The following is a 24,730-nucleotide window of genomic DNA, read 5'->3' on the forward strand; positions in this document are numbered from 1 at the left end:
ACTGTTCAGTTATTAGAACTGGTAGGGTGATTGAATTGGGGTTCCCAGGCAGTAAAGATAGCCCCTTTCCAAAGCTCTAGGCTTTGTAATTGTGGCTTATCTCCTACAACCTTACAAAGGCCCCTTTCAGAGTTTTGGCTGGAGACTCTGAGGATCTACTTGGTGAGATAGTGCAGGCTAGCTCTGTTTTGATATCAGCCAACCTTTACCCTATCCTAAGAAACCACCCTATTAGATATAAATCTTGACTGTGAAGAGGTACAAACAGCTTTGTCCCACCCCCCCTTCAGTTCTTTTCCACTACAGAACTTCAAAGGTCAACCTCAGAATGTCCCAGAGTAGACAGCCCCAGACACAGGTTCCAACCAAATTGTCTCTGGCAGTGCAAACCCTGCCCAACAGAGAGGGATTCAAGGGCAATTCAAAGCAAAGGGATTCAAAGCATAATTGGAGCCAGGGATCCACACTCCCACCTGCCAGACTCAGTCCACACTATTGTCTGCTTCTCTGCTTACAGGCCCAGCTGGAGCCAGGGGCAACGCCCCCACCCACCAGTCTCAGTCCACACACAGCTAGCCTCTGGAGTAGGGTCTGGAGTAGTGCCTGCCAAACTGGTTGGAGTCAGGGGACCATGCCCCCTCTTTCCAGTCTCAGTCCACTGCCTGGCAACCCTCTGTTTGCAGGCTCTGTTGGAGTCAGGGCACCGGGCCTGCCCTCTGGTCTCAGTCCACACACAGCTAGCCTCTGCATGCCAGACTAGTTGGAGTCAGGGGACCACGCCCTGCCTGCCAGTCTCAGTCAGGCTCTGTTTGCAGGCTCTGTTAGAGTCAGGGTACCACACTCCACTGCAAGTCTCAGTGCTGGAGGCAGTGGAGTACACCCTAGTCCTCAGGGCTTGGTTCACACTCAGTAAGCCACTGCTGGAGAGTTCTGTTGGAATCAGGAGATCAGCCCTTGCTCTCAGGTCACAGTCCAGCCTATTAAACCTCTGCTTACAGGCCCAGCAGGGACCACCCCTGTCTGCCAAACTCAGTCCACACAGGGCAACCACTCTCCTGCTGTGGGTGCTGTCAGAGCTAGGAGTTTTGCACCTCATCCCACCACACACAGCCCAAACCAAGGGTCAGCACTACCACTGGCCAGGCGTAGCCATAACCAGAGGACTGCTCCTCCACCCACTGAGTGTCCTTTTCTTCCCACACCCTCTTTCATCCCTGTTAGTCACGGATTTTGTCCTGATGGTTGGTGGTCCACACTATGCCCAGGTCTCTCAGGACAAAACCAAACACTGTATGTTCTGAGGGGGCAGAACCTCAGACCACCATGTGAGGGGGAAAGGGTGGACTGGGAGTTTGGACTTGTGGGGATAAATATCTGTTCAATTTTATGCCTGGTGGGGTCATGTCTAGGTTCATAAGTGAGACCTCTCTGGAGAAAGAGACCTGGAGTTTAGCTGTTCTCTCCAGTAGGGTAAAATGAGAGGCTTTTTTGTTCCTTGTTCGTTCGCAGATAGCCTGTGGCAGACCTCCTGCTTGGGGGAGGGGTCTCCCATCCTCTACTCAATAGGCTTTGTACCTGTAATTCATTTTCTTGAATGCTCTTCCTTGGAGTTACAGCTTGCCAAACTTCTTCTTGGCTTAGCTCCCCATCTTTGGCTTTGTAGAGTCTGATTCCATCCAGTGTTTCTTCCTTTGCTTAGGAGTCTCTGACAAAAGTTGCTACCAGTTGGCCATCTTCCCAGAATCCCTCTTCTGCCATTCTTTTAAAAAAAGAATTTGAGGCCAAGTGAGGTAGCTTATGCCTGCAATCCCAGCACTCTGGGAGGCTGAGGTAGGTGGATTGCTTGAGCTCACTAGTTTGAGACCAGCCTGAGCAAAAGTGGGACCCCTGCCTCCAATAAAATAGAAAATGGAGGCAAGAGGATTGCTTGAGCCCAAGAGTTGGAGGTTGCTGTGAACTATGACACCATGGCAGTCTATCTAGGGTGACAGTTTGAGACTCTGTCTGAAAAAAAAAAAAAGAATTTGAGAAGAATTGATGTTTGGTAGCATTTACCAGTGAAGCCATCTGTTCCTGTTTTGTTTTTTTTTTAATATTACTGATTTAATCTCCCTGCTAGTTAGAGGTTTATTCAGATTTTCTATTTCTTCATAATTCAGTATTGGTAGCTTGCGTGTTTCTAAGAATTTGTGCATTTCATTTAGGTTATCCAATTTTTTGGGACACAATTATTTACAGTACTCTCTTATCCTTTTTACTTCTGAAAAATCAGTAGTAATGTCCCTAGTTTTATGTCTGATTTGGTAATTTCAGTTTGCTGTATTTTTTGGTTAGTCAATCTGGTTAAAAGTTTGTCAATTTTGTTGATCTTTTTTAGGAACCCATTCTTGGTTTCATTGATTTTCTCTGTTGGTTTTTTTTTTTTCTGTTCCCTATTTATCTCTGCTTTAATCTTTATTATTTACTTTCTTTTGCTATCTTTGGGTTTAGTTTACTCTTCTCTTTCTAGTTTCTTAAGTTAAATTCCTTAACTTAAAGTTAAGTTGGTAGAATTGCTTCTTTCTAAATTGAATTTTAATCTCTATCAATGTGTATGTGTGTATTTAATAAATTCTAAGAGACACTTTTTTCACGGTTATCTTTGAAGTCAAAATACGTTTTATATTCATAGTGAAAGCAAGCAGTTATGCTAAATTGGTAGAGTTTTATTTCTTAGAAATTCATAAAAAGTAATAATGTGACAAAATAGTAACATGACTTTCAGCTAATGGCATCTTAGGTTAGATAAATACAATAGTTTTGCAAACTTTCTAATGAAAAAGATGAATCCCCAACTTTTCCCTTTCCACCTTGGTTTCTGCTTATCAGGGACAATTTATAATTTGTTTTGTCACTAACTTTACTTATCTTTAGATTTCCAAATGACATCACAATGCTATTATTTCTTGATTTTCAGTTATCTATTGACATTGGAAGATAATTTAGCTTTTTAGTTTTCTTAAATAGATGTATCCTTCCCCTCCAGTGTATTTGTTATACATTTTTATAGATCAACATTTGGTGTTTACATCATTTGAGTATTAGAACATTGTTCACAGATGAGCCATGTTGCATATTATAAATACATTTCTTTTTTGTTTTTCCTGAAGTTAAAGTTGTGTTGGTTTAACTTGCTCAGTCTTCAGTGTACATATCACCAATTCATCTCCATAGTTTCTATCAAAAGTGTAAATATCTTGGCACACTCAAATTCTTCAAGCATTCCTTTTGGTGACATCTTTCCTGGAGCCCTTTACTTCCCTGATCCCATTCGGATGGGCCAGGTGTCACCCAGGCATTTCCTTCTGCCATTCTCATTGATGCTGAGAAAAATTATGGTCCAATTAACTGATTTTCTCAACATTTCTCTTTTTTCCATATCTTTGTTGTTTTTGCTCTAATTTCTGGGACACTTTCTTAGTTTATCTTTCAACTACTTTACAACTTTTTTTCATTTATGTTATCATATATTTAATTTCTAAGAGGTCATTTTTGTTCTCTTGAGTTTTCTTATTTCATGGATGCAAAATCTCTTATCTCTCTAAAGACATTTATTATAATTAATTTTTTTCTTTTGTTCTTTGCATTGTTTTCCTTGAATTGCCTTTTTGTTTGTTTGTTTGGTTTGAATCCTGTCATTCAAACTAAATGTTTTCTTCAAAGGTTATGTGCTCATATTTAAGAGATGGTTTGAAGTTTCAGGTGTAAAGGTGGGGCTTGTAAAACTGGTCCTCACTGCAGGATTATATGGTTCTGTCACATCAATGTGGCCCCCCATCTGTTAATCCCCAAGGGTCTGATTTCTTCAGTTGGTCGATTTCTCCACTGAGGAATCCTGTAATCCCTTGGCTGTCAGCAAAGTCAAGATTTCTCTACACGCTCTTGATTAATTAAGCATTAAAACAAAGTCTGTGGTCTTGACTGTTAATAAGGGTTCAGAATAGATAGAGATCGATTAGTGGAACAGTTAAGGATATCGTAATAGTTGAGGGATGGGATAAGCTCAGAAAACAAATAGACCAGAGAAACTGAAGTGAGAGAGAATCAGATTGAATGGTAATTAAATGCTGTAGTTTCAGGATGGGAACGATCATGCTGAACTGATAATGTAAGGCAGCCGACTAAAACATGCATACAGGTTGAACCTATTCAGTCTCCAAGCAACTTGTGACTTGGCAAGTCATTAATTATTAAGAGATTCAATCTCTTCACTTGGAAAACTTGGGGAGATTATCTCTAAAGTCCCTCCTAGGTCTAACGTTTCTTTAAGGTGTTTACCATGAAGATTCTTTTGCATCACATGACTTTTTGAGTGATGAATTATAATTAGTAAATGATTATATAGTTTGTGGAGATGAATCCAGAGCTTTGAAATTACTCTCACGAAAATAGTAATTATTTAGTTATAAGGAACTTAATGACTTTATTTACATTAAATTGCATATGTGTCCTGCTTTTTTTTTGTAAAGACAGAGTCTCCCTTTGTCGCCTTCGATACAGTGCTGTGGCATCACAGATTATAGCAACCTCCAACTCCTGGGCTTAGACGATTCTCTTGCCTCAGCCTCCTGAGTAGCTGGGACCGCAGGCACCCGCCAGAATGCCCGGCTACTTTTTTTGTTGTTGCAGTTTGACCGGGGCTGGGATTGAACCTGCCACCCTACCTACTGAGCCACAGGAGCCACCCCATATGTATCCTACTTTTAAAAAGGTCTTTTCCCTTGGGGCAGCACCTTTGGCTCAAAGGAGTAGGGCGCTGGCCCCATACGCCAGAGGTGGTGAGTTCAAACCCAGCCCTGGCCAAAAACTGCAAAAAAATAAAAATAAAAAAAGGTCTTTTCCCTTGCTACATATAAGTGCACTATGATTTTTCCATCTACTATAGCAGAAAACTGAAACAGAGCATTCTGAAATCCTGATGTTGTTTCTCTTTTTTCATGTAGACAAAGGATATCATTGAAAAAGGAAAACCAAAAATAGAAAAAAAATAGATGGGTGTGGTGGTGTGTGCCAATAGTTCCAGCTACTCAGGAGGCTGAGGCAGGAGCACTAGATGAGCCAGGAGTCTGAGGTTGCTGTGAGGTATGATGCTACTGCAGTCTACCTGGGGCCACAGAGCCAGTCTCTCTCTCTCTCTCTCTCTCTCTCTCTCTCTCAAAAAAAAAAAAATAGACAAAGGAAAATAGATCTTTTTCCTCCATTAATTTATAACTGTGCCATTTCTAAATAGGGGAATTATTTCAGATTAATTTGTTGTGCACTTACCAGCTAGTAGGTGTCAAATATTTCTGCCAGGTGTGGTGGTCACAGAAGCGAGAAGCACAGACCTTGCCTTCTAATATTTTGTGGCAGTTCAGTAATCCATCGAGTATTTTACAGTGTGTACTACTGAGGTGCAGAAACAGAACCTCCACGCTTCAGGTCTTCTGTGGTTTGCCCAGCACCACTCCCCTTCTATTCTGGAGTGGTTCCTGTGTTTTTCTCTGGAGAGTCTCTCTCTTCCATTCCATGTTCTTTCGGTGGAGTTGTGGGCATACCTAATTGGCCAGACTCACACTGGCCAATTAAGAGTATTGTATACTTTGAGTTTTTTTCTTTTTCTTTTTTTTCTTTTTGGTACACTGTAACATACATAATTTTTATTTGTCTATTATGTGTATACTCAATAAAGCTGAGGGGACAAAAACAAGTAAGCCAAGAAAATGATACGAGTGAAATCTAAACTGACTGTGTGGGAATGAAAGGAACTCATGGCGGGTAGGTATTGGTGAGGGTTTTGTTTTGTTTTGTTTAAACTGATAACATCTTATACTTTGGGCCACTGTGATTGGTTCAGGGGCTGTCCCATGATCCAAGGTAGGCCAGTCTGCTATACTCAGAGTAATTTCCAGATATAGCGTAGTACATTCACGAAACAGTAGGTATCTGGCTATGGGTGGAAAATTTGGTCTGAATGGGAGAGTTAAGAGACAAAGTTAAGGCAGTAGGCAGAAACAGAAACATGTTGTGCTTGAGAATTTGGACCTTTTTCCTGAAGAAAAGAGGATCCATTAAGTGTAATTCACATTGTTGTGGGGAAAATTAGTTAAATTAGGCTTTCTCATCTGAAGCGCACAAGGTGCTCAACTGTTCTGAAAACCTATGGTTAAGCCAGCAGGTGCCGTGTGCTCCTAACTGTCATTAGTGCTTAATTTGGAGCCACTGTTGTTCTAGCCGCTATATAAGCCCTGCCTTGTGGAGGAAGAAGTTGTCTATGCTAGCTCACCTACTCCCCCAAAGCTTAATGCAGGTGATGTCCCCAGGCCTGCTTGCTGGCCTCTCTGACTTGAATAAAGGTGGCATGTCACAGCTTTTTGGTTCTTTTTTTTTTTTTTTTGAGACAGAGTCTCATTTTGTGGTCCTTCGTAGAGTGCCATGGTATCACAGCTCCCAGCAACCTCAAACCCCTGGGCTCAAGCAAGTCTCCTGCCTCAGCCTCCCAAGTAGCTGGGACTACAGGCGCCCGTGACCACAATGCCCAGCTATTTTTAGAGACGAGGGGTCTCACTCTGGCTCAGGCTGGTCTCCAACTCACAAGCTCAGGCAATCCACCTGTCTTGGCCTCCCAGAGTGCTGGGATTATAGGCATGAGCCACCGTGCCCAGCTCCTTGGTTCTTTTCTGGTTTGTCAGAATCCCATGTGAACCTTTTCAGCCTCAACCATTGGCACTACAATTACATTTATGCCTTAGGAAGCTTAATCCATAATGAATGATGGACTGGGGGAGATGAAGTAGAAAGCAAGGAAATGAATGCAGATACCCTTGTAATTGTCCAAACCAGAGGTAATTAGGACCCCGAACCTGGAAGTGACAGTGGGAAGACGGAAGAGAGGCGCAGTGAGGGTGCTTCCCAACAGCTCTCCAGAAGACACATCTGAAAGAAGTACCATGAGAGCAAAGCTTTCCTTGAGGAATTGTGTTCTGGCCACGTCTTTAGTTCAGCAAGGTGTACTAATTTTTAGGAAACAAAAGCAAAATAAAGTTTCATATATGACTGTGCTCCTCAAGGTTTAATGTGCATACAAATAACCTGGGACTTTGTTAAAATCCAAATTTTTGTTCAGTATTTCTGGGGTGAGATCCAAGATTCTGGATTCTAAGAAACTCCAGGTGACATTGGCCTGCACACCATGCTTTGAATATCAAACGTGTAGAAGTTTTTGAGGTATGAGTAGGTTATTTAAGTGAAAAGTCCAGCGGGAAGTAGGTATAGGGTCTAGTCTAGAGTTCAGGAAATAAAGACTTGGGTCGGAGATATTTGGGAAACATCAGCACAATGCCAGAATATGAAAATAATGGGCCAGGAATACTGTTTGGAGAAAAAGCAGAAGGGCTTCATGGACACCCCACGGGTAACTCCAACATGGAGCATGAGATTTAAGAAGGTCAAAAAGTAGCAGATGAACCTGGGATGCTAAGGAGGCTTTTCAATGAGAAGCCTTTAGTTCTCAAGCTGCTTGTATAAATAAGCATTAATTAATCCTACCATTTATTTAGCATTCTATTTCTGGCATTGTGCTAAGGACTTTAAGTTTTCTTTAAAACAATGTAAGAAACGTTACATTGGTAGTTTGTGCTAACCACACTCCATTGCTCTGAGATGATAGAAAATTTGATTAGAGTTATTTTGTGGACTCTCCACTCCATACCGAAGATTATTCAAAAGTTCTAGGGGCCTTAGTCCAGTACATTTGTAAATGGCCCTCTAGTCTTCACTCGATGTTGGTGACCAATAATACGCTCACCTTTCCACCTCACTTGTCCCTTATGGGGAGCAGCTTTCCTGATTCTATGTCAAGGTTGGGCATAGGGGTCTTGGTCTTGCTTGATTCTCTGATGCCCCAGAGTGCTACACGTCCATTCCTGATATTCATAGAACCTGCAACTATCCTTTTCTGTGGTTCCCTTTGGTTGCTACTTAATCAAACTCAGAAGCCTCTAACCTCTTTCCAGTGTGTGAAAACAAAACTGCCTCAATGGGCACAATTATTTTGGGTTCAAGGGGGCTTTTTATTTTGCCCTGAGCCCAGGGAAGTCCCAGATCTTGTGCCATAATCAAGAGGGGATAGTATCCTGTCATCCTTTACAGTTGTGGCCACCAGCCCACAGCCTTGGACCATTGGTGGCCTGTACAGAAGCTTCATCTGCATTCACAGGCCCTTCCAATCGCTGGCAGGACCACTTGAGACCTGCCTCTGGTCAGACCCTCCCCACCCCATCCTTTCACCCCATGGAAGCAGTGTCCTCCAAGAAACTGGTCACAAAGGCTGGGAATTGCTATTTTGCAGCATGGAGAACAAATCAAATTCTTATTTTAGTACCTTTACAAATTACTACCTGTGCATTGTCCTGTGAGATCTCTATAACCTCTGGGTAATTCCCACTTTACATCCAGAAACTGGTTTCCAGCCACATAGCCATTAAGTAACTGAGTAGGGAACTATAAATTGCCTGTGTTGGACTTGGGAACAATGAGCATGTGGTGTTATCACAGTTCCTATCAAAATACTTTGCTCAAGGTCATGTGTGAGTGGCACTTACCAGAACTAAATTCATAAACCTCTGCATGGTATGGCTCAAATAGAGTGCTGGGATCTCTTAAACAGGACATGATAGAAACCTTTTTAAAAAAATAAACATAAGGTATTTCACAAAAGCCTGCACATTTTACATGTTAGTACTAAAAACGGGGATGGTGAGGGAGGGAAGCTTCATATATTCTTATCACAAAAATATTTAATTATACTCCAACTGGAGTTTTCTTTCATGTTATAATGATTATCTTACTATATAGGAAAAGGAGTTGAAAACTATACAGACTAAAGGTGTCATCCTTAAATCACAGTCAAAGCAGTTCATACATTATCTTCTCATCTAATACCTTCATGGAAAGGCCCAGAAGAGAATAAAGGCAATCAAAAGGGAAGGTGCAGGGTCTTTTTATTAATAATACTTGCTGTAACTGGCAATAGAGAAGTGTGGAGGGGCAGCCTGTGGGCCACACCTCTGCCTTAGTGTTTCTTCAATCGCACCACCTTGGAGCCGGCACAGGCCGCTGCATTTGGAAGGGGATGCACAGTGGTGGTGAGTTCTTATCCTCTGTCTTGCAGGATCCATTATCCACAGGAATTTGGGGCAGATGTGACGGCAGAGTCACACCAACTCCCCTCCAGAGGAGCCGGGGACCCCGCGCACGCAGCGCTCTGCCCGGCCCGAGTGCAGGCCTCGGCGTGCTCGGTGCTTCCTCTTTTTGTGCATTTTATCTTTCTTTTTGCTGGCACACTTGGGACAGAACCACTGAGTCTCCTCTGGCGGTGCAGCCACTACTCCGACACAGGGCCAGTGGTACCAATCATCGCAGTCGTCACAGCCGATCATGGGACTCCCGTCGTCAGGCTTGTTACACCCAGGGCAGATCCAGATCTGATTGCCCCACTCATCTCGGATCACGTAAGTGCTGACGGTCTCGGTCACCACGCTGCGCACCAGGCCCTTGGCGCTGCGGGCCACCATGGGACCCAGGGAGGGCAGCAGCAGCGCTGGGCCTGCAGGGGGCGCGAGGGGGCGCAGTGGGGACACGGGGCCCCCGTGCGTGGGGTGGGGGGCTCGGGCCTCCGTGGCCGGGGGCGGCGTCTTGGGCCGATTCAGGCAGGGAGCCAGCCTCCCCTCGGGGGCGGGGACCACTTTGCTGATGACAATCTTGTCTTGGCCAGCACCGACTCGGAGGGTTAATCTGGGGATAACCGGGCTTGGGGTTGTGACGATTGGCTCCACTTTTATTTTTTCATGGTTGTGCTTCTCCTTTTCTTTTTCTTTCTTCTCTCGTTCTCTTTTTTCTTTCTCTCCTTCCTCTTTCTTCTGTTTTTCCTTCTTTTTCTTCTCCTTTTTGTCTTTTTTCCTTTCTTTCTCCTTAGGCTTCACTTTTCCCTCCAATAGTTTTTCCTGCAGCACTGGCGCCAAGGAGGGCAGCAGGGTGGGGAGCCTGGCTGCTGTGGGGCTCAAAGGGGGCCACTCCAGAGGGGCTGGAGCTGCCTTCATCTGACTTTCCCTGCCTTTGTCTTTCATCTTCTCTCTTTCTCTTTTCTCTTTATCTTTCTTACCTTTTTCTCTATTTTTTTTCTTATCTTTATGCTTCTCTTTCTCCTTCCTCACAATTCCATCTTTCAGTTTCACCCTTGGATCAATATCTACAAATTCTTTTATTTTAAACTTGTAGGGATCTGAGTCCTCATCTTTCAGGAACTCCTTCCAGGGATACTTTGTTTCCTTGTTTGCTTCCTTTTCTTTCTCTTTTACTTTATTTTCCTTATCTGTGCTTTTTTCCTTGTTTCTGTCATTTTCCCTCTCCCTGTCTCTCTGCTTTTCTTTCTTTTTCAATTTAGTCTTTAGTTCCTTTTTCAATTTCTTCTTCACCTCCACTGACAAAGGCAGGTTGGCTTTCTCTTCATACAGGTTGTGGAGAGGATCAGGAGTGGGAACAGACATGGAAGTAGAGTTATAAGGAAAGTTCTGAGGCATATTTGAAGGCATTCCCAGTTTTGCTTTCCCCACAACCTCATCAGTCAAGGTGTCCTTTGTGCAGGAGTTATCAGAACCTGAAGTTCCACCCGAAAGAGGCAGAGGAGTAGATCCTGACTTCACAAAATTGATTGAGGAAGTGGCTTTTGGAGTGGTGCACTCCCAACCTGAAATTGTTTTGGGGCTGGTAAAAATGTCTCCCTCAGATTCTGATCCAGAAGAGAATTCAAAAGGATCTGGCTCTCCTTCAGCACAGGCACGTGCAATCACAGCATCAATAGAGTCATCGATAGTTTTATCTGTCACCATAGCCTTTTTTGGCTGATTCTCATTGCTCAGCATCCTGGCATCAGGGGATGTTTGTGTCTGCTTCACCTGAACTTCCTCTTTACTGATCTTTTCACTTACTGTGGCTGGAGGAGTCCTATTTGGTGTTTCTGGTCTGATGGGTACTTGAGGAATATGAGTCAGAACCTTGGGGCTCTTGGGACTCTTAGAAAATCCTGGAGATTTCTTCACTGTTTTTGGTGACCAGGTAGGACTTCCAACTATTACTGGTGAGAGGGTAGTTTTAGGTGACTCAGTCTTCTGTTCTGGAGAACTACTAATAGTTTTTGTTTTAAGTGTAAAAAACTTGGTTTCTGATGGTTTTGCAGTTGGCAACTGTGATTTTGCAACTGGAGCCAACATTGGTGACTCTGGGGATGCAGGGGCGAGGTCTGTGCTGTCCTGCACATGTACTGGAGGGAACATGTGCAGGACCTTGTGTGTATTTATTGTGCTAAGGGGTTCTCGAGCTTCCAATAACAGGACCTCCAGGCTGTCCCCTTTCGTACTTAGCAGTCGGGGCCGCTTCACGTCAGGTATTTTTTCAGCTTTAGGGCTGTCCAGTGGTCTCTTACCCAGGAAATTCTCATCATTAATAATTTCTGCCTCCTCCAGTTTGTCATTCTCTTCCAGGGGAAGCTGCCTGGCTTCTGCTGAGGTGCCCTCATCTGTAGGCACCTGCTCCTCCTCTTCTTGAGAAGACACTATGGGTGGCATGTAATCAGGAATATATTCTTTTCTTTCTTCTGCATCTTTACTTCCAGGTTGAGGAAACTGAAGTACATTGTTTTTGCTAACAGGAAATGAAGGAATTTGATATGGGAAAGTGACAGGTTCAATATTGTGAATATAGTCTTCTAATTCATGCAGACTAACCCCCATAAGTTGGAAAGCTTCACCAACGTCATCCAAAGTTGGGTCTGTTCGGCCATACAGCTCAGAGTATCGCTGGCAGCCCCGGCCCAGCTGCTGCAGATAGCGTTCTAGCACGTCTGTGAGGAGATGGCAGGCGCTGAGCTGCACAGAGTCCCACCCCAGTGCCTGGCAGATCTGCGCCACGGAGACCCTCAACAGCGACCTGGAGTAACTCTCGCACATCCTGCTGTGTAGGCGCCACGGCAGCCGTTGCGGCCACCTCTCTTCAGCCCCACAGCCTCACTTTAGCAGAGCCCCTGATTCACCCCCCTGGCGGGGAAATCGTCCCCTGGACTCCCGCTGACCACCTCAAAGCTCCAGCAGGAAGGAGCGCTCCTGCCAGAGGGCCGCCATTTTGGACTCATTCGGCCTCTCGCTGGGCATCTCTTTAATGTTCATTGTTATACCAGTATATTGACTTTACAATGAAGAAAAAGCTGTGTTTTAAAGCGTGTTGGTGACTTGCTCACGGCCACAAAGACAGGACTGTGTTTGGTGGCTCCCAATATGGTGTTCTTTCCATCACACCAAACTCGGGTTGCCTGCGATTGGATACGAGCCTCCTCCCAAGGAAACACCAACGCAAACCAGCGAAACACCACCAGGCCGCCCAGTAACTAGAAATTGGCGCATGCGCAGTGCTGCGCCTGAGACTCCACCCCCGCCTCCTCCGAGCGCTCAAGAGATAGGCGTCTTTTTTTTTTCGGCCCCGCCTCTTTCCTCCGTGCCTTTCCCGCCAATACCCTCCCCTTTCCTGCCCGGATGTTGTTTTAGTTTCGCCGGATGTTGTTGTGAGTCCGAGAGACGCGTGAAGTGCTGCTACGTCATCACTAGGCACGCGCAGGAAACATGGCGGCGGCGGGCGCTGTGAGCGGGAAGGTAAGTAACGGCCTGGGAAATGCTCCTGTTTTTCCCTAGGACTGCTGTGCTTCTGCTCTCTGGGGGTCGTCCGGAGGATCGACACGAGGGTCTTTCAGCTTTAGGAACAGCCATCGCGCACGTGGGAGAAGAGGACTTGGTGGTGTCAGCTGTTTCCCAAGAATGCCAGTTCGGCCGGGAGTTAGGGACCCAGTTAGGCCTCTGCGCTCCTGCGCCGCCCCAGGGCTGGGCGGCTTTTATTCATCTTATCTTTACTAAGGGGTAGCTGGCTCCCTAGTTGCTTTTTTTCTCCTCACTCACTTTTTCTTGGCTCTTGTTATTATGTCTGTTTTTCTGACGCCAGCTTTTTTTTTTTTTTTTTTTAAATTTCTGACTTTGACACGTTAACCTGACTTGCCACTGTCTTCCTTTCCTTCGCTTTGGTGCAGACGTGTGTGCCCCCTTTGGGAGGAGCCGAACAGGTCTAGGTAGTTGTGTGCTTGGAAGGGTGTATTGGGTTTGTTTTACCAAACTGCTGAATCGATTGGTGGTTGTGAACAGCAACCCATGTTTCTACTGCAAGAGCTGGATATTTACACCGTCTTAAGCTTATTTCGAAGGTGTTTATTAAAGTATTTATTTTCTAGACGTTTCCTTGATGGATATCTGTCGTGATGTTGTACAGAGGTTCTCAGTGACGTCCTCTTAATTCTTTAGGAACTGGGATTAGGTGCGGAGATTACGTTGTATGGTGCCTATTCACATTCTGCGGGCTTTTTTTTTTTTTTGGAGACAGCCTTGTCACCCTGTGTGGAGTGCAGTGGCATCACAGCTCACAGTAACCTCGTACTCTTGGGCTTGAGCGGGTCTCTTGCCTTAGCCTCCGAAGTAACTGGGACTACAGGCGCCTGCAACAATGCTCAGAGCTATTTTTTTAGAGACGAGGTCTCGTTCTGGCTCAGGCTGTTTTCGAATTGATGAGCTCAGGCAGTCCACCCACCTCAGCCTTCCAGAGTGCTGGCATTAAAGACGTGAGCCACCACGCCGGCTTGAGGGCATGTTATAAGCGTAGTTAAGGCTGTCAGGTATTTATGACTTGCCACTGCCAGCCTTTCCCAGCGCAAGGGTATTTCATAAACAGCTGGGACTGACTGGTAATGACTCAATGAACACTAAGGGCTATTTACTCTTTCCAGATAGCTTCCTTGGCTCTCTGAGTTTCTTTCATGGTCTCCCTGTTGCCTTCTCCTTCCTCATTTTCAATTATTTGACAGCATTTGCGGTTTGGTGTATGGAGTACTACACTAGATGGCAGAATAACAAATGTGAGTTTGATTTTGCAATTAATCTGATGCATGACCTTGGAAAATTGGGCAGTTTTGACTTATGTGCAGAATGGAGGAAATGCCAATCGTTTTTCATGTTGGAGTTGTTAGGATTACGTTAAAAAAATAAAGATTTACATATTTTTATGTACTGCTTTTTTAAATGATGGGAGGGCATCCTTTGGAGGTTGTTTATGTTCCACGGTCGCCTTGTCAATGTCTTTTTATATTTAGAGTGAATGCTGATCTTCTGCTTGATTCACTGGAAACTAACAAGTTATCCGATTTGATTTTCCATCTTGACTGATCTAGTCTGGGACTTCCCAAGTAGGAATCCTTTCCATTTAAATGGTTATCTCTCCTTCTCCTTTTAATCTTCAAAGAACTATTTAGACTATGATGCAGGATTCTGAAATAGATTTTTTTCATTTTTTCCTTGTGGCTACCACCTTTGTAGTCTGACTTCTTTAAATTAGTCTTACATTTCATAATTCTACTTCATAACCTCATTTATTCTTATTGCAAAGTCACACCTGATCCATTTACTCCAATAAAATGATTTTTTCATACCAAAAGCTGCTTCTCTCCCAAATAACTACCCTGACGAACACAGCCTACTTACTGTTCAGTAAGTTCAGCTCTGGTTTAATGGCATGAGCATTCATCCGGATGAGTGTTAAACAAATTTGGAAGATTTATTTTTTTTAACTTTATTGAAATTAATATGAGGGTACAATTTTTAGGTTACATTGTTCTCACTTCCAGGGTAAGGTTCCATTTGTAGACGAGCTCCTCACCCAGGGGTGTGTTATAGACCCTCACAAAGTGTACGTATTCTCTCCCATCTCATACTCTCCCTCCTTGTGCCATACTCCTCCCACCTCCCCCTCCACTGCTTCCTTCTACCTCCAAACTGGACTATAATAGTGTTTTATTGTTCTTAGGAACATGTAATTCTTTATATATTTCACATTAGTATGGAGTACATTGGATATGTATTTTTCCATTCTTGTGATACTTTACTAAGAAAAATGTATTTCAGCTCCATCCAGGTAAATGTAAAAAATGTAAAGTCTGCATCTTTTTTAATAACTGAATAATATTCCATGGTATACATATACTGCAGTTCGTTGATCCATTCATGGGTTGATGACCACTTAGATTGCTTCCATGTCTTGGCAATTATGAATTGAGCTGCAATAAACATTTGAGTGCAAATGTCTTTGTGGTAAAATGATTTTTGTTCTTCTGGGTAGATACCTAGCAATGGGATTGTGAGGTCAAATGGAAGGTGTCCTTTTAAATCTTGGAGGATTTGCCATACTTTTCTCCAAAAAGGCTGTATTAGTTTTCAATCCCACCAGCAGTGTGGAAGCATTCCCTTCTCTCCATATCAATGCCAGCATCTGGTGTTTTGGGACTTTGTGATGTGAGCAAATCTTGCTGGGGTTAGATGGTTTTGGTTTGCATTTCTCTGAGTAAAGAACATGAACATTTTTCCATGTGTTTCTTGGCCATTTGTCTGTCATCTTTGGAGAAGTTTCTGTTCAAATCTCTTGCCCACTTATAGAGAGAGTTGTTTGCACTTTTCTTATTGCTTAATTTGAGTTCTCTGTAGATTCTAGTTATCAGGCCTTTGTCAGATTCATAACATGCAAAAATCTTTTCCCATTCTGAAGGCTGTTTGCTTTGTTTGTGGTGTCTTAGCTGTGCAAAAGCTTTTTAGCTTGAGGAGGATCCATTTTGTATAAGTGTTTAATCAATAACCAGGTCCTAGCAGTTTTATGTTAAAGAGGCTTTTTAAATTTGCTGCATCATCTTTACTCTCAATGAATAGTTTAGGCCTTTAGTCTGACTCTAGTCTTGAATTCTTGGCTGTTTTTTTTTCCCTGCCTAGAATTTCTATCCCCAGTCCCTTCTCTATTGCACCACTGGAGTTGTTTTTCTAATGAAAAAATATGACTTATTCTTACTTTGAAAAACATATGGAAACTGTTTACTTTTTTACCATCAGTATTAAAATAATAAAGCTAATTAATGTGCCATAAAAAAGACATGTTACCTCTTTGATTCTCTACTTCCTTGTATCTTTTTTTTTTTGAGACGGAGTCTCACTTATTAACTCTCGGTTGAGTGTTGTGGTGTTGCAGCTCACAGCAACCTCCAAATCCTTGGGCTTAGGCGATTCTCTTGCCTCAGCCTCCCGAGTAGCTGGGACTACAGGCGCCCACCACAACACCCAGCTATTTTTTTTGTTGCAGTTTGGCCAGGGCTGGGTTTGAACCTGCCACCCTCAGTATATGGGGCTGGTGCCCTACCCGCTGAGCCACAGGCGCCGCCCCTTGTTTCTTTTCTTTGCGAAAGAGGATGGGAAGAAATTCTGTGTGTCTACTTAATTATTTTATCTGCTCCTTCCCTTCACCAAGCTTCAGCTAAGCCACTTCGTTTAGAGGTCTAGGGGAGTGGATGTTAACCAAGGCTAACAAGAATCACTTGTGATTGAAAAAAAATTCAGAGCTGGGCTCAGTACCTGTGGCTCAAGTGGCTAAGGCGCCAGCCACATACACCTAAGGTGATGGGTTCAAATCCAACCCGGGCCCGCCAAAATAACAGTGATGGCTACAACCAAAAAATAGCTGGGCCTTGTGGCAGGTGCCTGTGGTCCCAACTACTTGGGAGGCTGAGGCAGGAGACTTGCTTGAGCCCAGGAGTTGGAGGTTGCTGTGAGCTGTGATGCAACCGCCCTCTACCCAGGGGGATAGCTTGAGGCACTGTCTCAAAAAAAAAAAAAAAAAAATCAGAGCTGAGCCATTAGTTCTGTTGTATTGGACTCTGTGTTGAAATCTAGCATGTAACTTTTCTTTTAACTCTTTTACTTGTTTGAAGTTGGAGTTTCAGGAAGTGATAAAGGAAGTTAATTTCTGTCATGTGGCAAAACAGGGTAAGGTAATGGTTAAGAGTTTGAACTCTGGAGCCAGACTGTTCCAGAAACTACAATTTACACGTGAGAATAGTCAAATGATTTAACCTCTAGGGCTGCATTATTCTTATCTGTAGTATAAGAACAGTACCTACTTCATGGGATTAATGGGTAATATTGTTAAGTGTATTAGATAAGGCCTGGCACATTAGCAGATGCTGTGCACTTTTGATTTCAGTTTCTCTGTGAGTCATTGGCTGGATATGGCAAAATCTGGACTTTTAGAACATGGTTTTGGTATAGATATGAACTTTGTTTTTGAAGTTATCTCTCTTTCCAATTCTCATTCTTGGAATTGAAAAATATTTTGTTTTAGAAGTCATATAGTAGTTTTGATGGTGGATGAAATATTATCAAAGTAGAGCAGTGGGTAATACTGGAGATGATGTATGATTACTTAGGTTCAAACCCTGTGCCCCACTTTCTTCCTTTGCAAAATGGGGATAATAATTATACTTCCCTCATGGAGTTGTAGGGGGGTTAAATGAGTTAATATTTACACAGCATTTAGTGCTTGGTATCAAGTAAGTGCTCAATAAATATTAGCTGCTGTTATTACTATTGTGATTTTTCAGACTGTCTTGTGATTGTAAAGTTAGTGTTGGTTTGGAAATAGTCGAATGTTTGTTTATGCTGGCAGTTTTCCACAAAGAAATTAAGGCTGCTCGCAAATATAAAAGCAATATAGTTACTTCCGAGTTGGAAAAAGGAAGCAAAAGAAAAGGAAACAAAGTTAGGAAAGAAGGTAGATGGATTTGGAAGTATATTGTTAAATAAATGGCATGTTTTAATAAGCTGCAATTTATTGTCTTACTTTCTCTGTGAATAATTGGTTGGATATGGCAGAACTTAGAGTTTTACATGGTGGAACTAAAATATGACTATTAAATAAACTATATACTTTAATGAGCTATAATTTGTAAATTGTCTAGCAGCCAAAGAGGGAAACCTGATTAATCATAAGAATTGCAAGATCCATGGTAAAATGAAACAAAAAGCAAAATCCTCCTCAAAAAACTTGTTTCTGCAGATAGACCAGGGTGTATAGTTTTCTGTGGTTTCTTTCCACTGTGTAATATAATGAATGTATTGTATATTGTATCCTTTTGAAAAAAAGAAAACAACAGGGACCCTGTAACACACTAGCTGATAGTTTTATGCCAATGGGAAGTTCCGGATGTATGGGGTACCAATATGATATATTTAGTTCTCTGATGACTTGTTAAATTTAAGAGTTGGTGTTTGTCAGGATGTGCAGATGGATTCAGTTCTACTTACACAGTAGAACCTGAATAGTTGACGACCTCCCTAAGTTGATCTAATTTTCATAGACTGGACATGCACCACATGTATATATCAGTACAGTAGGCCTAGTTCCTTCTGTTGACCACTTCCATATGTTGACCACCTCCATAGGTTGACCCATTACAGTCCTTTGGGTGGTCATCTTACAGAGGTTCTACTATATGTTGTTTTTCTTAGTTGTGCATTTGAAAGTGGACTTCAGTTTGATTAATTACATTCATTAGTTGTTGGAGTTCATCCATACTAAAAAGTGCAGAACTGTTTTAACAGTCAGCCAATGACAAGGATTGACATCCTCTTGTGAATACCAAGGGGAGAAATAGGGCACTGACTGTAAGGACATCCTGTTTCTGCTCCAACAAGAGAACAGAATTTTTTTTGAGACAGAGCCTCAAGCTGTCCCCCTGGGTAGAGTGCCATGGCATCACAGCTCACAGGATCCAACTCTTGGGCTCAAGCAAGTCTCCTGCCTCAGCCTCCCAAGTAGCTGAGACCACAGGCACCCGCCACAATGCCCAGCTATTTTTTGGTTGCAGCCGTCATTGTTGTTAGATGGGCCTGGGCTGGATTCGAACCCACCACCTTGGGTGTACGTGGCTTGCGCCTTAGCCACTTGAGCCACAGGCACCGAGCCAAGACAACAGAATTAAATTAATGGAATGAGTTGAATTTACGTATCACAGGGAAGGGGAAAAAGGGAGATGCAAGTGCCCCGATGGTTACAGTTACATTCATTCATTTATTCAGCCAATATCAATTAAGCACCTATTGTTCTGTACTATATAAGGCACGGAGATACATCAAATAGGCCTTGCTTTTGGAACTTATAGACTTCAGTTCTTCAGAAGAAAAACATTCACTAACAGTTACCCCCTTATCTGTCTAGCTTAAAAAATGTAATATGAGTTCCAAGACCTTGAGGTGGGTTCTGTTTTTAGTGAATGTTTGTATTCTGAAGACCTATAGACTAGACCATCACAAGATCTTAAAATGTTTTACTTGCACTCAGCGTAGATCAGTGGTTCTCAACTGTATTAAAGGGTCGTGGCATTAGGAGGCATTAGGAAGATTGAGAACCACTGGTGTAGATTGTGGCACACAGTAGGTATTCATTGAAGAGGAAAAAGCAAGAAGTTAGAGAAAATGAGGGAGATTAGAATGAGAGATGGGTCCTCTAATAGTTTTTGTTTCAGAGTTGTAAAATACTCTTGTAGTACACTTCATTTATGTTAGGTTTTTCTGTAATTGTAGTAGATTTTTGTTCTAAGTCAAGTCATTTGAGTCACTTGAAACAATTGAGAAGTCGCTATTACTTTTTCTTAATCAGAATTTGTTTTGATGGCATTTTTAGTAAGATTTTATTTTGTAGGGCTGGGTGCGGTGGCTCATGCCTGTAATCCTAGCACTCTGGGAGGCTGAGGTGTGTGGATCACTTGAGCTCATGAGTTGGAGACCAGCCTGAGCAAAAGTCAGACACCACCCCCCCCCACCCAGTCTCTAGTAAAAATAGAAAAACTGAGGCAAGAGGATCGCTTGAGCCCAAGTTGGAGGTTGCTGTACTATGATGCCATGATACTCTACCCAGGGCAACAGCTTGAGACTCAGTCTCAAAAAAAAAAAAAAAAAAAAGACTTTATTTTGTAGTGTATAATTGACCCCATAGCTCCTTTTAGATATGCTTATAGTTCTTTGAAATTTTTGTGCTTTAAAAAGATAAAGAATATTCTTAGTAACTAGATTTTCCTGGAGAGTTTTTCTTTTTCTAGACTAGATCTTGTAACATGGTACTTACCTAGGATATAATAGGAATATATTGTTTTACTTTTCTGTCATTCTATAACAGACATGTGAGTACTTATGTGCTGGGTTCTTTGGATACAAGGTGGTTAAACACAAACTATTCTTGACGTCATAGTTTGCAATTTTAATTGATTTCAATTTATGAATAAAAACATGGCTTTTTTCAAGAGTGAAAATATTAAGTCTTTGCTTAGAAATTGGAACTAGTACTAAATGAGGAATTATAATTCAGCTCTTTTATTTTAACTTTTTGGTGGAAGATTTATGACACCTCTTACTGTGCTTTCTATGTAGTTGTTTGTATAAGAGAAATCATTCATTTAGTCATTGTTGTATCTCCTCAGACCTCCTGTCTGACATTGTTTGGCACACTGCTGCCTTTCAGCAGTGATAGTTCTGCCAGCTGCCTTTGGCTTGTACTGTCCTGTGTACATCACAGGCTCACTCTTAACTCTCAGTATTTCCGTGGTGCGTTACCCTTAACAAGCACCTGTATTCTAGTTTTTTTTTTTTTAGTTCCACAGTCATTACTGATTAACATACCTCAAATAAAACTCATTGTTTATTCTTCCTTCTATACTCCCTGTCTCATTTAATAACTTCATCTGAATTTGTCCTTCACTCCTCTCTCCTTCACTTCCCACATCTGATCAGTCATGAAGTCCTGTCATTTTGATGTCCTAAATGTCTTTCTAAATTTCTTCATTGCCTTAGTTCAAGCCACCATGAATCTCTTTTCTCCCTGGATTACTGTAGCTGTTCAGTTTTGCCCCTATAGCAGAGTATTGTTTTAGAAAATGGAAATACCATGACGTTTTCCTGCTAGAACTCACTGGCTTTTGTCTGCAGGGTAAATTTTGAACTTCTAAATTCCTTATTATGGTTTATAAAACCCTTTATGATCTGAAATGGTCTCTACTTTTGTCTCTAAACTATCTACTCTCTAATATTTGAGTTTCAACCATGCATGGAACTCTGCTCTCTGTATAAAACATATATCCTCTGCGAATAATATACACCCTGTGCCTCCCCAGATGTTCTGCTAATTAAAATTGCTATTCATCACACCTCACCTTATAATGTCACTTTAGCTCAATCTGCCTGAGCCTCCTGAGTCTAAGTAAGATACCGTGTGTTAGGGCATGCTGTGGCAGCCACTTGGCACTTACATGTGTAATTGTTTATTTTCTTGTCTTTATCTTCAGTTAGACTGTAATTACTATGAAAGCAATGAGTGAATTTTACATAGTTGTAAGTTGCTGAACATTGTGGGCACTACATGTATTTATTGAAGAATTAAGAAAGATGGCATCTCAGTCAGGTTTCTGTGCATAACTCCACTGTTGACTTACTGGGTTACCTGACACAGCTAGTTTAGTCAGATACTTTTCAATGCATGTGTGCTTTTTCCAGAGACACCTTTTTAGTCCTAGCATTTAGTTGAAGCTCAGTAAATGTGCTGAGTGTATGAGGAATCGGGGTAGGTGGAATGGAGGGTCGCTGGGAGAGTTTGAAAAGGGTATTACTTATGCTCATTTGGAGGATTTATTAGAAGCTATTTGCAGGGCTGGGCACAGTGGCTCAGGCCAGTAGTCCTAGCACTCTGGGAGCCCCAGGCAGGTGGATTGTCTGAGCTCACAGGTTGGAGACAAGCCTGAACAAGGGCAAGACCCTGTTTCTAAAAATAGCTGAGCGTTGTGGCGCCTGTAGTCCCAGCTACTCGGGAGGCTGAGGCAAGAGCTTGAGGTTGCTGTGAGCTCTGATGCCATGGCACTGTACTGAGGGTGACAAAATGAGACTCTGTCTCAAAAAAAAAAAAAAGTTATTTGCAGAGAGAAGGAATTGAAGAGTACTCCAGGTAGTTGGAACAGAATATACAAGAAAATGGCATAAGGCTTTCAGCAAGCAGGTGAGTTCAGAGTGGCACAAGACAGGAAGGCTGTGTGTTAGGGGTGCAGTGTCACTAGAGCAGTGTTTCAGCCTTTTGTAAGTCAGAGCACACTTGAACCTGTAGCTGATTTTTGTGGCACACTTATATTGGTCAAAAAAAAAAAAAAGAAAATGAAAAGCAAAAAAGAGTATACCTACTCTGATTTGTACTTCTTTTTTTTTTTTGCAGTTTTTGGCCAGGGTTGGGTTTGAACCCGCCACCTCCAGCATATGGGGCCAGTGCTCTACTCCTTTGAGCCACAGGCGCTGCCCTGGTTTGAACTTCTTTTGAAAATAATTTAATTGGCCAACCTTAGTGGCTCACACCTTGTACTCTGGGAGGCTGAGGTGGGTGGATTACTTGAGCTCAGGAGTTGGAGACCAGCCTGAGCAAGAGTGAGTGACCCGTCTCTACTAAAAGCAGAATAACCAGCCGAGGGTCATGGCAAGCACCTGTAGTCCCAGCTACTGGGGAGGCTGAGGAGAGGATCGCCTGAGCCCAAGAGTTTGAGGTTGCTGTTTGCAATGATGATGCCATGGCACTCTACCCACGGTGACAGAGTGAGTGAGACTGTCTCAAAAAAAAAAAAAAAAAAGAAAGTAATTAGTGATCTTTAAAAATTTTCGTGGCAAACCAGTTGAAAAATTAATCTCTCGCGGTAAAAGTTGGAGCCAAGCTGATTTTCAGCTTAGGTGTGTTACGTTATACACCTTGTGTTGATTCTTGGGAGATGACTAGATTTGGAGAAGAGAGACTAGAATGTTATTTTAACAACCTAGGCTAGAAATGAGGGATCATTGTCAGAGGAGAGGGTTTGAGGGGTTTAGGATACAGAATCTGGGTGATGAAAGAGATATTTAAGATCATTGGCTGGATGAGATGCCTTTGACATAGTTAAGAATACCAGAAGCAGATTTAGAGAGCAGACTGGGCTAAGCTGCTTTTCTTTTTTTTTTTTGAGACGGAGCCTCAAGCTATCCCCCTGGGTAGAGTGCTGTGGCATCACACTCACAGCAACCTCCAACTCCTAGGCTCAAGCGAGTCTCCTGCCTCAGCCTCCCAAGTAGCTGGGACTACAGGTGCCTGCCACAGCACCTGGCCATTTTTTGGTTGCAGCCATCATTGTTGTTTGGTGGGCCTGGGCTGGGGATTCGAACCCGCCACCTTAGGTGTATGTGGCTGGCGCCTTAGCAGCTTGAGCCACAGGCGCCGAGCCTAAGCTGCTTTTCTGAAGTGGAAATACGAAGTTGGTGCTCTGATATCTGAGGTGTGAGGTTCATTAGAATATCTGGGTTCACACTGGTATTTCCTGGGGATACCTTCTCTAACAAAAAGCTTAAATTATCACCTATATGTCAAATGGTTTTTAAAGAATCTGAATTTTTGTGACTTTTTGTTGTTAGTTTTGCTTATAAAAAAATCTACATATTTGCTTAAAGTGCTAAAATTTATGTTATGTAGGGTAGGTGTAGGGATTCTATATTTGAAGAGAGAAAATTGCCCTAAGTTTACTCGCAAATTTGAAATATTTGGGTTGAATGTTTTTATTTATCTTTGACTTTTAGAAATGAAGATTATAATCATCATATAAATAAAAATTTAGTCCCAATTAAGAGTAGTAATACTAAAAAAAACTGCTTACTATTATATTGTGCAACTTTCATATCTTTTCCAGCTTTTCATGTTAGAAAAAAACATGATCCTTTGTGTGTGTGTGTGTGGGGTGGGGGGTGGGTGGGTAACTAAACCTCACTCTGTCACCCAGACTGGAATACAGTGGTGTGGTAACTCTCTGCAGCCTTAAACTCCTGAGCTCAAGCTAGCCTCTCGCCTCAGCCTTTCCAGTGGGTAGGACTACATGGCACTATGGCCGACTAATTTTTTCTTTTCTTTTTCTTTTAAGCTGTTTAGAGATGGGGGTCTTGATGTGTTGCCCAGGTTGGTCTTGAACTCCTGGTCTGAAGTGATCCTCACTCCCCTTAGCCTCCTGAGTAGCTGGGATTACAGGTGCAAGCTATGGTGCCTGGTGGATGCCTGGTCTTGAGTTGGATTGTATAAAAGTACAATCTATTTAGAAGGTTGAATTTGTATGTTTTCCTGCCTTATTTTTGCCTTTTTTTTTTGTTTGTTTGAGACAGAGTCTCAGTATTTCACCCTTGGTAGAGTGCTGTGATGTCACAGCTCACAGTAACCTCAAACTCTTGAGCTTAAGTGATTCTCTTGTCTTAGCCTCCCAGGCAGCTGGGACTACAGGTGCCTGCCACAACACCTGGTATATTTTTGTTGTAGTTGTCGTTGTTTAGCAGGTCCGGCTGGGTTCAAACCTGCCAGCCTCAGTATATATGGCCGGCGCCCTACACATTGAGCCATGGGCACCACCGTTAATTTTTGCTTTTTAATTCTAACTTTTGCTAAAGTACGGGTCAAAAAATTTATTCTGAAATGTTTGCTGTGGTTCTCAGAGCTTTTTTAATAAGTTACATCTAACAGAGATCCTTTACTAACGAAAAAACAAAAACCCTACAGCCTCTGTTGATCAGCAGGCCATCACTGGAAATTTTATTAATATACTTATGTGCTTGGGCATCTTAGCAAACATTTAAGCATAAACAGGAGCCTGAAGGGCATGAAACAGTTTTATCCCAAATGAAAACTTTTTCCCTCCCTTTTTTATCAGGTCCTCCACTTCCTG

At 42.5% G+C, this 24,730-nt stretch overlaps 1 protein-coding gene and 1 pseudogene across 3 annotated transcripts in view; one reads left to right on the forward strand and one right to left on the reverse strand.

The window, feature by feature from the left end:
* Window positions 1–9,233: 9,233 nt before the first annotated feature.
* Window positions 9,234–12,196, reverse strand: LOC100957262 (annotated as a pseudogene).
* Window positions 12,197–12,614: 418 nt separating this feature from the next.
* TBC1D15 (TBC1 domain family member 15) overlaps window positions 12,615–24,730 on the forward strand; it is an 84,401-nt gene continuing 72,285 nt past the window's right edge. For 2 of the 3 annotated variants that reach the window (XM_003798946.3, XM_003798945.3), the window contains exon 1: window positions 12,615–12,719. In XM_003798946.3, the coding sequence (XP_003798994.1) occupies window positions 12,690–12,719 (30 nt within the window). In that variant the 5' untranslated portion in view covers window positions 12,615–12,689. The remainder of the gene's footprint in view (window positions 12,720–24,730) is intronic. The other variant, XM_023518635.1, reaches the window with a different exon arrangement.

This window comes from Otolemur garnettii, unplaced genomic scaffold, assembly GCF_000181295.1.
Source record: "Otolemur garnettii isolate 467f Iridium unplaced genomic scaffold, OtoGar3 scaffold00143, whole genome shotgun sequence".
Lineage (NCBI taxonomy): Eukaryota > Metazoa > Chordata > Mammalia > Primates > Galagidae > Otolemur > Otolemur garnettii.